General features: G+C 38.8%; 1 protein-coding gene across 4 annotated transcripts in view; it reads right to left on the bottom strand.

The window, feature by feature from the left end:
- The window catches only part of LOC139943846 (uncharacterized), a 44,975-nt gene that overhangs the window by 4,129 nt on the left and 28,402 nt on the right, over positions 1-12,444 (bottom strand). For 3 of the 4 annotated variants that reach the window (XM_071940684.1, XM_071940683.1, XM_071940682.1), the window contains 5 exons: positions 11,198-11,317; positions 10,491-10,567; positions 9,002-9,224; positions 7,986-8,006; positions 6,312-6,398 (listed from right to left, as the gene is read on the bottom strand). In XM_071940684.1, coding sequence (XP_071796785.1) covers positions 6,312-6,398; positions 7,986-8,006; positions 9,002-9,224; positions 10,491-10,567; positions 11,198-11,317 — 528 coding nt within the window. Of the gene's footprint in view, positions 1-1,575; positions 4,795-6,311; positions 6,399-7,985; positions 8,007-9,001; positions 9,225-10,490; positions 10,568-11,197; positions 11,318-12,444 lie in introns of those variants that run through there. The other variant, XM_071940685.1, reaches the window with a different exon arrangement.

A 12,444-nucleotide genomic window follows, 5' to 3' on the forward strand; every position in this document is an offset into this window, starting at 1 on the left:
AATAAGCCACTATATTTAAACAAACATTCGAGAGAATAATGTGGTTGTGTAAAAAGTTAAAAGTTTTTTGCCCCAAATTTGAACCCGAGAAGCATTATTGCTCAGACTGTGTATTTCTATGAGGGAATAATTCTTCCTGCGTTGGCATATTCGCTCAGTTTTTCGGCGATATTTCGAAAAACAAAACCACCTTTAAAAATGAAAATTGTTCACGTTATAGTTTTCATTTCAATTACCCTTTTTGGGATCTAATAAAGATGATTGTATTGTATTGTATATATCTACATATTTAATATATAGGATTAAAACAATCAAACGGTTCCAAAAACCAAATATATAATAGAATAAAGATGCAATGTACCATTGGGTAAAGGTAGAAAAGCGTTTCAACTTTGAAATATTATACCTTTTAGAGTAAATCAAAGTAAACATCAAACAAAACATTCCCCTTAGGCCTATATGCACTAAAAAAGGCGATACATATAAGGGGAAACAAATTTTTTGATTTTTCGAGAAAATGTGAATTTTTGGTTGTAGGAACTATGAAAGATCGCATCAACCTGTTTACATGTGTCAGACGTGTTGTGCAAAAATCATTGCAAAAGGTAAAGTTTTCTTATATATAGCCGAAAATCCGGAGCGTTTATGGTATGTCCACGCAGGAAGAATAATCTGTAATTGGAACATAAAATCTGACAACAAAAAACTCTCATATTAAAATTTTGGGGGATAAATAAACCCCTTACTTTGAATGAAGTCTGTTTCTCAAAATGCTTTGTACCTCGAAAGTTGTAGTACATGTGTATAGGCCTATAGTTGTCACCAAACAGGGGTTTTGCCATTAATTTTAAGAGGGTACATTATAACATTTACATACATATTATTGCCTGTATATGATTTGTTACTGTGGAAACAAAATAAACCTTGAAAAACCTTGAAAACCTTAGAGTGATTACCCGAACGTAAACCTTCCCTTTAAGGCATACACAGCCACACTGGTTGCACTTTCGTAACCGCGCACCCGGGTCCAACATGTTTGTACGAAACGCAGCTAGCGTGCATCCATTCAGACCGGGCAGGGCAAGACGAAGCACCCCGTCTGGATGTCGCTAGAGACGGCGCAGCTGATCGTGGTATCCAGACAAAATACAAGTGTGCCCGTAGAGGGGAGACAAGGAGGGTAAACAAAAGTATATAAGTCAGAGCTGTGTGTCTTGAAAGGAGTTGTAGAAGTTTTCAAAGCAATTTAATAAAAGAACAGTTTATGTTTGCGTGAACCGACTGCAAACAGAATATTTGAAACTGATAAAGCGTTTTGAAACTAATGTGACCATTTGTTAAAGAAAATACATATTATGGTTAGAACGATGTTTAATTAAAGTTGTATAAAATGATCCACACAAGTAGGTCTCGAAATTGCATGGTTTCCTTGTAGTTGTGCACTGAACTTACACAGCACGCCATTTTGTGCAGTCAAATATCGACTCCACAAAATGACGGGACGCGTTAGTTCTTAGTTCGCAAAGTAAGTTAAAGGAAAACCGTACAATTTCGAGGCAAATTTGTTGGAAACGTTATATTCTACTTTTAAAACATCTTTCTAAACATGCATTGTCATAACAAACGCCCTTTTAAAGACCAACTTTATTTGGTCCTTTAAAGTATTGGCACATGTAGGGCGCCCTCTGTCACATATCGGGGCATGGAAAATCAGGGGAAGTAGGGAATTAAGTTTATCTGAAATTAAATTCTACATGCAATTAAAACGTTTCAAAAATATTTTTAAATAATTACCTTTTAGATGGCTGGTTCACTCACTGATGATACCTGTGTACAATCTACTAATAAAATACTTCAATATCAAAATGTAAAGTAATGCAACAACAAAAAGCAATAATAAATCAGTGGAAATACACCAATACAAGATACAAGATAACAAACATGATGAACACTTAGAATTATGAATATGAATGAAGTTAGCAAGAGTAAATATTTGCTTAGCATAAAATAATTTGCTTCGCGTTTAGCTAGGTTACCAGCCAAAATGCCATGAAACTGCGTGACTGGTTCCCTGCTAATTTTCTGCTCGGCACATCAATTTGAATAGCAGAATAAATATTGACACAATGTCGATAATTAGTGGAAGATTTTGTTTTTATTTTCATTCCTCGAGGAAGAAACACCACATAAATATTCTACAATTCTTGCATTAGTAAATATTAAATAAATTAATTTTAATTTTGTTCTGAACACTGAACACAAATTCTATTGATATACAGTATGGTTACACGTAGAACACTAATCAAAGTGGTCATGACGGAGACAAATGCTTTGCCTTTTAAGAGTTGCACTTTTGCTTGTGTTTAAAGTCGCTCGGTGGTCATAAACATTGTTATTTGTGTCCCTTATACAGTCTGAGCAAGAAAAAAAGTACATTTGTCATATATTAATTAACTTTATAAAATCACACTTTCTTGCATTAAAATTGTCACAAGGCACAAACAGATTTCATATTTATATCAAAAAATGTACACTTTGGTGAAGAGAGATGATGTAATTGTAGTAAATATAGAACAATCATCTTTCATCAAACTAAATAATATTATATCAATAGAAGGAAAATAAATAAATATAAACATTTAAAGAGAATTCTTTGGAAGTTTTAGATGGGGGAACAAAATAATGGAAACTGAAAATGGAGTTTGAATCGGTTTAAAGTCTTTGAAATTCATGTCTAGAAAACACACAACCAACCAAAAAACAGTGTCTGTAGAAACAATCATCAATTTGTTGGTACTCAAATGGCACTTGGTTCTCCATATCAGTGTTGTAGCTATGGTGGGCGGTGGGCGGTGCTTGGCAGGCCTGACTAGAACCAACAAATTCCAATCAGCACTCTGAGCAAAATACACTGCACAGCCCAGCACAAATTTCCCCCAGACTGCACTTAATCAATGATGGCCCCATATCTAAACATGAATAATTTTGTTCGCCCTTGGTGGACTAAATTGGATTTAGAGCCAACCACTAACATTGGTCTAGCCACAACACTGGTCCATTTGTAGCATGGTGTGCACCCCAACCCTCTCCTATTGTGTCTTCACTGCATCTTGGGAACCTCATAAACAGACCATGTAACCTCTGTTTACAAAAAAGAGTTGCCTATACACTGGTCATTATGGGTAACTTTATATTTAGTGTCATATTGTACACAAAATTAAGGAGTTAATTGGGAGGGGGTAGAGGTAGTGTAATTAAAGGTGTGTGGACTGAATAATAATAATAATAGTAGTGGCTTCTTATATAGTGCACATATAATAGCAATCATATTCGTCACTCAGTGATCTAAAGGCACTTTAACAAACAGTTTTTCTTGCAAGGTATGTGAGACTACGTTTGAATTATGAGACCTAATCCTTAGCACCATGTAATGGTTTACAAGGTCATGTGGCGCAATATGCTGCCAATCCAGCCAGGAACACTGGGGCGAACCCCTTCTCTCATCGATAAGTGCACTGGGTTCTTTTTTACGTGCGTTACACAAAACACAGGACCAACGGCTTTACGTCCCATCCAAAGGACGAAGCAATGGTTAAGTGTCTTGCTTAAGGACACAAGTGTCACAACTGGGACTCGAACCCACACTCTGCTGATCAGAAATAGTCATGGGTATTCTTATTGATAAAGCACATTTTGCATTGGCTCCAAAAATAGTTTCTGTGACCTGTGAATTTTCCCCAACAATTTGGTGATTTGTCCACAAGAACTAAAATATTCAAACGTAACAAACTCAGACTCGGCAACATTGAAACTCAATCAACTCCTTCATTCCTACAAAATAAAATGCTGTTCTTGAAAGCTCACTTCCATATTTGCAAAGTTATTTCAACAAGGTTAAATATATATAATATGTTTCACATTGAAAAAAAGTATACAAAATAAATGATATTTTTGGTCACTTGCCTTTGACTTTGTAGTTATTCACTGACAACAAGGCGACTGTTTCTTTTCGTTCAAATCCACCTGCTGCAAAAACCATTCTGATGCAAATTTTGAATTTTCGTTTTTCGTAAAGAAAAGTTGACCAGCCGCTCTGGAGGATGGCTCCTATTTATATTTCAACATGGCTGCTTTATGGCATAGAATGCGCCATACTGGTGGTCAATTTGCGTTTTTATATATAACTCTGTGCTGTGCGTTATGCAGTGAAGTGCACATTTTAGGCGACGTGGCGTTAATACACGAAAACCTGGTGAGCGTGGCATCAGTCGTCGCGTGTGACGCGCATGCAAGGGGTCAATAGACCTTTCCATTGTTAATAAACAAAGTGCGCCGGTTGGCGTGGCCGGCCGAATTTTAGCAAAACATCAATCTTATTTTTTTTAACTGTGACAAAATACAATATTTTCTGAAAATATTAATGAGCTGGAATACTTCAGATGATTTGTTAATTTGTCTCAAACAAATTCAATGTTTGTGTATCATTTCTACGAACTATGGCTATCTGTTGATTTGCATTAATGGCTTTCCACAGGTTTCCATCCTCGGTTGGCAAAAACTCGAGCTGTGACATTGCAAAAGTAAGGTCTATAGCTACGTCTTTTGGTCGGTACCTTGTGCAGCCAGTCTACCTTTCCCACTTCACTTTTTACTTCCCCTACCTGACCCCTGACCTCCGTCCTTATTACTCGGCGTCTGTCGGTCCTCCGCCGGGGCCTTGTTGTTGAGTAGAGGAGCAAGACGGCTCTGTAGCTCCTCAAACAATCCTTGCATGTCTTGAGTCTCCTCCCTCCTCTGGGGGTTAGGCGTTAGTGAGAAACAGACAAACAAACCAACCAACGAACAAACGGATGGCACACACACACATGTAAAAAACAAACATTAGTATTCTGTGGGTGAGAAACTATACCAGGTGAAAATTCCAGTTGAAACCCTTTTCATAAACAGTCAATTTATTTCAACTGTTTCAAACTGGGCCTAAGTTCATAGAGCTGCTAAGCACACAAATTTGCTTAGCATGAAATTTCTTCCTAGATAAAAACAGGATTACCAGCCAAATTTCTATTTGTTGCATATTGCTTGTTGTTTGCTTATCCTGAAAATCACTTGGAAATTTGGTTGGTAATCCTGTTATTATTAAGGAAGAAATTTCATGCTTTGCAAATTTGTGTGCTTAGCAGCTCTATAAAATGGGCCCTGGTGTCCAACTGGTATCTGTTGGATTCAACTGGTAGCTCAACTGGTTTCAAAAGAAACCAGTCGAAACCAGTTGAAGGAAGTCGTTCCAAATGGTGGTGTGGTGTGGCGTCAACGGGAACCAGTTCAAACCAGTAATCAATTTCCAGTTCAACTGGACCAGTTGGGACCAGTTATACACCAGTTGAACTGGTTTCAGCTGGATTTTTTACCTGGTTAATTATACACAACAGTCAAACGTGGTGGGAATATCAAAGAAGTGAGTTATTGTGATCAAAACTATCATCTTGCTTGGTGATTGGTCTGTGCAATGCACCTCTGCACAATGTGTGTCTACCATTTCAGCCATTTTTGTAATCAATTCCTCTTCCAAATATCATCATTACCGTTGCAGAACCGTCCGTCGTCAAAAACTAAAACTCTCTAGTAACAAACCTTGACAACACAACTACTTTTTAGTAAACTGTAAATTACTTTAGTGTTTTCTAACGACACGTGATATTTGGTGCAAGTGTGCGAAAGCTTGGCAAGCTTGTCAAACTGCTGAAACCGAGGACTTTAACTAAAAGGAATCTGAGCATAGGTGTAAGACCAAGTGGCAACTGCCCTCCCCCAAACCAGTGGGATACATTCAGGCACAGCAAGAAGAAAATAAATCATATTTTTATCCATTATTATAAAGTGGTACATGTATGTGTGTTCTTATCTGTGTAAAATTTTTGGCAAATCAACCTCCCTGCCCCTTAACCAAAAAGTCCCCCCCCCCCCCATGAGAGTGTTCTTCCAGAGCAAGGATGTCCTTGCTGTTACCTATACACCGACTCATTAGACCCCTTGCAAAACGCAGACAGACTTCGAACAATACGCATTCTATCATTTCAACCATTTTGGGAGTCGGATCCTTTGAGCATGTTTGTGAACAACTTTGACTTCCAAAAATAATGGCAGACAGAATAGGCCCATGTAAGTGCACTCTGCATTGTGCAAGAGATTGACAGAGATATTGCTTTAGAAAACTTTGTCCAAACAATGGAAGAATAAAGTCCTCGGTTTATGGAGTTGACAAACGAGTGTTTGTGTTTGTTTGTATCAATTTATGAGAGGTTTCTACTCACCGCTTTGGTCTCTGTATCAATCTTCCTTCCAAGGTGAACTCGGACCGTCTGAATACTGCTCTCTACTTTACCAATTTGCTCCTTGAGCTAACGAGAGAATTATCACAAGAACAACTTGATCAAGTTTAATCTAACAGGTGCACTATAATAATAATAATAATAATAATAATTTATCACATTTCTTTTGCTCTATTTTCATCCGAGGATGTTCACAGGGGCGAGTTAAACAAAAATTCCATACAAATTACAAGAAGTTACAAACATAAAAAGCAAACCCGAAAAGTCCATACAAATGCAGCAAAAGAACAAATTGCAAAAAGATCATACAAAACTGACACCCTCACCCCATGTGAAGGGGAACAAAATTAAATTACAGACTACAAGCCTCCCTGAACAAGTAACTCTTTAATTTAGCCTTGAAGGACCCCAGCGAATGAACACCCGACAAAAGAGGTGGTAGTGCATTCCATAACTTTGGAGCAGCCGAAATAAAAGGTGCGATCACCAAAAGAGTGTAGCATTCTACCCATACTCAAGTAGTGTTTCACCTGTTGACCTCAGACTATAGACGCTTTGCACGATGCACCTCCTAAAGCAACTTTCCGTCCGCCATGAGTGTCATAACTGGGTATTGACCGCTAGACCGCTCGGCCACGACACGCCACAAGAGTTGGTAGCATCTAGAAAACAAAGTAACACTTGTGTTGGTGCTAAACACACGTATTTTGCATGACTGTGTAAACAACGAGTGACCTTTGGTGAAACTTTCTGATCAATTGGAGGCGTTCGTCATAGTGCCTCCAATTGATCAGAAAGTTTCACCAAAGGTCACTCATTGTTTACACAGTCATGCAAAATACGTGTGTTTAGCACCAACACAAGTGTTACTTTGTCTCCTGTCATGGCGGACGGAAAGTTGCTTTAGGAAGTGCGTTCCACGTTGTGCAAAGGGTCTATTTCTATGCTGTCTTTTGACAGTAAAAAGGTCACAAACATAATAAGGAGTTAATAAGTGTATACATTTAGAAACAAGCAACAACATTTTAAAATGAATGCGAGTATGTTATGTGTGATGTGTTGTGGCCAAGAGAACTAGGGCATCGAAAATCAAATTCAGATTGCCCTAGTCATCATCGGAGGAGTAGCTTCTAATTCCGGTCATCATGTTTGAGTCCCTGAGCAAGACACTTCCATTAAATAATTGTTTCAACCACTAGGAGCCTGGCTGGTAGAACAGGATGCACTACCTTTCCAACTTCTTACACAGCAAAGATGGTTAAAGGCACGAGTGTCATAACCGGGTATTGACTGCTAGACCGCTCGGCCACGACACGCCACAAGAGGTTTGTTTAGTTTTTGAGTACTGAATAATCACTCCTCAAGTCTGAGTTTGATTCAGATTCATCTGAGTACGAGTTCTGAGTCGTGGAACCAAGTCTATGTAACAAGTTGTTCGAGCTTAAAAATAAAACATCAATATGTTGCTGTCTAGTTCTGAGTCTCAAACATTGACTGGAGGTCCTGAGCCCGAGTCCAGACTATCTGAGTGTGAGTCAGCAACCATTGGTGGGTGCTAAGGGAGGGAATATCAAGTTGAACAATTTCAAAGAGGAAAAAAACCATGGATTACAAAGATAACTTATCAAATGAAAGCAAAAAAATTGTTTCACAAACCTCTTCAAATTTCTTCCGTTGCTGCATAAATTAAAAAGGAAACAAAAAGTGATGTAAAAAATGTTTGGAAAAAATTTTCCTGCACATTATAGTACTTCAGATGTGACAAATTAAAAGTAATTACTCATGACAACAAGGTACTAGCAAAATATGATAAAAGTATGATTTCAGATGAGAAAAACAAACAAAAATTGGTTATTTAATCAGAATTAAAGAGCATAAGGGGCTAGGCCCGATTTCACAGAGCTGATTAAGCGTAACAAGATGACAAAAATATGCTTACTAGCATAAGATAACCAGTCAAATTACTAATTATGCGTTTCTACAAAATGCATAAGCACTGGTTTTGTACACATCACTGTGTGCAACTTTTTGCTTTTTTTGTTTTCACAAAGTGAAATAATGTGTCTAGGACTAAACAACTCATCAAAACATTTGCAAGATTGAAAACACATTGACCCTTCCATACTTAAAGGAACACGTTGCCTTGGATCGGATGAGTTGGTCTATAAAAAAGCGTTTGTAACCGTTCGTTATAATTTGCATACGGTTGGAAAGATATTTTAAAAGTAGAATACATTGATCCACACAAGTTTGCCTCGAAATTGCGTGGTTTTCCTTTTACTGTGCGAACTAATAAATGGCCGGCTGTGTTAGACGACGAGGTAAAAGGAAAACCGTGTAATTTCGAGGCATGTTTGTGTGGATCATTGTATTCTACTTTTACAGCATCTTTCTACCCATATGCATTTTATAACAAACGCTTTTCAAAGACCAACTCGACTGATCCAAGGCAACGTGTTCCTTTAAAGAAGTGAGCTTTGCTTTGGTGTTAAAATGTTGTTGTTTTTAAATAGTAAGCAGACTCCAAATCAACAGTTTGAAAAATAATTCAACTTCAGCTGTGTTTTGCTACAAAAAAAACTTTTGCTATGGTGCACCATGCAGAAGTTTGTGGAGTAACCATCGATATAACCCTTTAAGTTTGTTCAGAAAAACCTCAACTCTTCTCGTACCTTATTGATAGTTTCTTCCATGTCGTCAATCCTAGCTTTCGTTGCCTCATCCACTTTGCCTCCGCCCTTCCCTTGGGCAAGTTTCTCCTTCTGACTGACGGGAATGACCGGTGCGGCCGGCTCAGCACCGACTGCCCCTGTACGCTTGACCTCTTCCAGATCTTGAACCAGCTGATTGTACTTAACCTGAAGGTCTTGACGGACCATCTGGACATCCCGGATTCTGAAAGAAAAAACAACAGTTTTGCTAACAGTGTTTTTAAAAGACATTGGTTTTGTTTACAATTACAAACTTTATTTGGGCGATTAACTGATCCCATGTACACCATCCCAAACGGTGACCCCCCAAAATGCGTCACAATAAGCCATTTTGAGATACATGTATGGTGGACACATGCCTTGGGTAAATTTGTCTATTTACACCGGAAAAAAACAGTACACTCCTGGTGTGTCCACCATACCCCAAACAGGCTAATAGCACTCTCAACAGTCCTGTTTTCCTGCTCTGAAAACTGTCTAGCCGTGCGGTCTAGTTTATTCATTTTTTATTTTTCAGGATTTCTGTATATCTGAAAAAAAAATATTAGCTACTTCCTTCAACCAGGCAGACAAAAAAAAGTGATACAATATGTTTGAGAGCACCCTCACACGGTCAAAAGTACGCAAATTACAGAATCTGAAATGGCCTCTCGTCATCGGATCTGTTCGGTGGCTTCTGCCTTCATAGATACCCATTAACATCTGGGTGAAGAAGAGCAATTAAAGGTTAAGTGTCTGGCTCAAGGACACAAGTGTCACGACTAAGGGGTGCGAACCCACACCCCATGATTTAGCCACCAGGCCCCAGTTTCATGAAGCTGCTTAGGCATAAATTAATGCTGAAACATTTTCTTCTTAGCTAAAGTAAGCAGGACACCAGTCACTGATTGTACATAGCATAGTACTTTGGCTGGTAACCTTATTCTGGTAGGCGTACTTTGGTTGTGCTTAGCTGCTTTTTGTGCTTAAAGGGTGTATGTACTTTTTGTAGGACAAAAAACACAATGTCCACAGATTTACACTAAACTTACACAGTTTGAAGATAATGATAATAGAAAGCTTCCCTGAAAATTTTACATGCTGAGGTGCTGCAGTTTTTGGGAAATGAGTAAAACAATGTCATGAAAATAATGTTGGTCGCATGAGACCACAATTACTTTAAGCATTTACAAACGTATTTTCATGACATTGTTTTACTCATTTTTTTAAAAACTACAGCACCTCAGTAAGTAATATTTGAAGGGAAGCTTTCCACTATCATTATCTTCAAACCCTGTAAGATTAATGTAAATCTATGGACATTTTGAAAAAGTACCCAAATCCTTTAAGCAGCTCTATGAAATTGGGTTGAAAACTTGAATCATCAGAACAATCAGCCAGGGCACACAGAGTCCTTTAAAAACAAACTTTCTTCAGGAGACTACGGGAGTTCTTCTAGCTAAGGACTGACCTGTCTTTAGATTCTGAGTCTATTATTCCTTTCATGTCCTCCTGTAATGACTCGTTGGTTCGATTCATCTCACGGATCTGCAGGAATTGAGAATCAATGGATTAGTACTAAAGTAACGCTGCTGATCAGACCTCATACACATGATGTCATTGTAGGGCACCCTCACTTACAGGTCAAAAGAAGACGTCAAGTGAAAGCTTTTAAAAAAATCGCAACCGAACATAGCAATGGCACCTTTAACGAAGGACCTTTGTTTCTGGTGCTTGTGTGAAAGAGCCTAAAGATAGGGCTGGCCCCTGGCATTGGCCACTATCTTTGATGCTTGAAAGGCTCTTATTGGTCGAGAGTCATGTGTACTCGCGATGTCATGTTTGTAATCAACAGAGAGGATAACCTTCAAGATCTTGGTTTAGATGTATAAACGCCTCAACAACACAGCACCTGGCTATTTATCCTCTTGCCCGTCTCCCCACCGGCCTGGCCACTCAAGCCTTTGCTCAGCATTTGACACTACTCGCCTAATTGACCCCAACTCTGTCAAGCTTGCCAAGCTTCTCAAGTATGCATCAAGTTGCAAATGTTCTCATGTTGCTCCCCATAGCTGGAATGATCTACATGCGCCCATTCTTGATGTAGTGACGCTTTATAAATGCCTTATATTTATGTATGTACAGTAAATTTATCAATTATTTCTACAAGTGTCTTACCTCTGGGCCAAGCTCATCCATTCGTTCCTTGATCTGTTTGAGTTTCTTATCAGCGCTGTCTCGCCAGTCATCAATCTGCTCTATCTTCTCTCCCTGGGTATCCAGCAAGGCTTTTGCTGCCTACAAGAGGTGGAAACAGAAGGAGATTTTAGTTGCCATTTAAACCTGTCCTTTACAACACAGCCAAAACAATTTAGTAGCAAGAGGGTTAACACATTCAGTTTTCCCATAATTTTAATTAAATGGTTAAGTGCTGTGCTTATTTTCTTTTTTGAACGTGCTTTTTAAAAAGTGGATGTTTTAACTAAACGGTTTAGTGCTGTGCTTATTTTCTTTTTTGATTGTGCATCTTTTAAAAAGTGGAAGACAAAAATCAACACAACTTTGAAATCTTTTAAGGGATAGACCTCCATATTCTTTAACACTGGCAGAAGCGTTGATCTAGCCGTAGCTGTAGCCCAAGTCACCGTTTCAAACATGGACTAAGCCTCCCGAAATTAGCACTATGACATTTTACTCTCAAACAGCGCCCTCTATGTGGGCAAAAGGAGGCTGATTATTGGACGCGAGCTGCTCTTAGCTCATCCCCAGCGCCTTGCTTTAACCAAAGGCGCTGGGATGGGCAAACATATCATGCACTGTCATTGGTTTAATAATGCGCAGTCCCATCATGCATCACACTGCACCATATTTCTATGCACTGCATACATGACATACTTCCTGAACAAGAATCTGTGCAAGCACTTAGCCCATCCCAGCGGTCCTGGATAGACTGGCTGCTGGGGCGAGCGAAGAGCTGCTCTTGGTGCGTAAAAACATGCGTGTGAGCTCAGCATACCAGCAGCATTGCACGTTATACAAGGAGGGTATCGAACCAGGGTCACATCAGTGGGAGGCGAGCGCTTTGCGCACGAGCCACCCAGACAACTTTATAAATGATCTGCCCCCTTTTGCTTTAGTGAGTGTGCTGTTTGATGTCATATACAAGGGTCTAGTACGAAAAGATTTCTAGCTTGTAAGGCTACTTCTACTGAATGTGGAAGGGTGATGATTAAGAAAGGAAAAAGTCAAACAACGAGAAGAGGGTAAAAAGAATGATGACTCTACCTGTTGGTTCTGTAAGCATGCAATAAAAGAAATACATGCAAGAGAAATACAAATCAGTCATGCAATGGTTATATTTATTTATTTAAATCAATGTGCTGTATTTCTGATCGCATGAGGGCGCTCTCAATAGTATTTTTATC

The sequence above is a fragment of the Asterias amurensis genome, chromosome 11, assembly GCF_032118995.1.
Source record: "Asterias amurensis chromosome 11, ASM3211899v1".
Taxonomy (NCBI): Eukaryota; Metazoa; Echinodermata; class Asteroidea; order Forcipulatida; family Asteriidae; genus Asterias; species Asterias amurensis.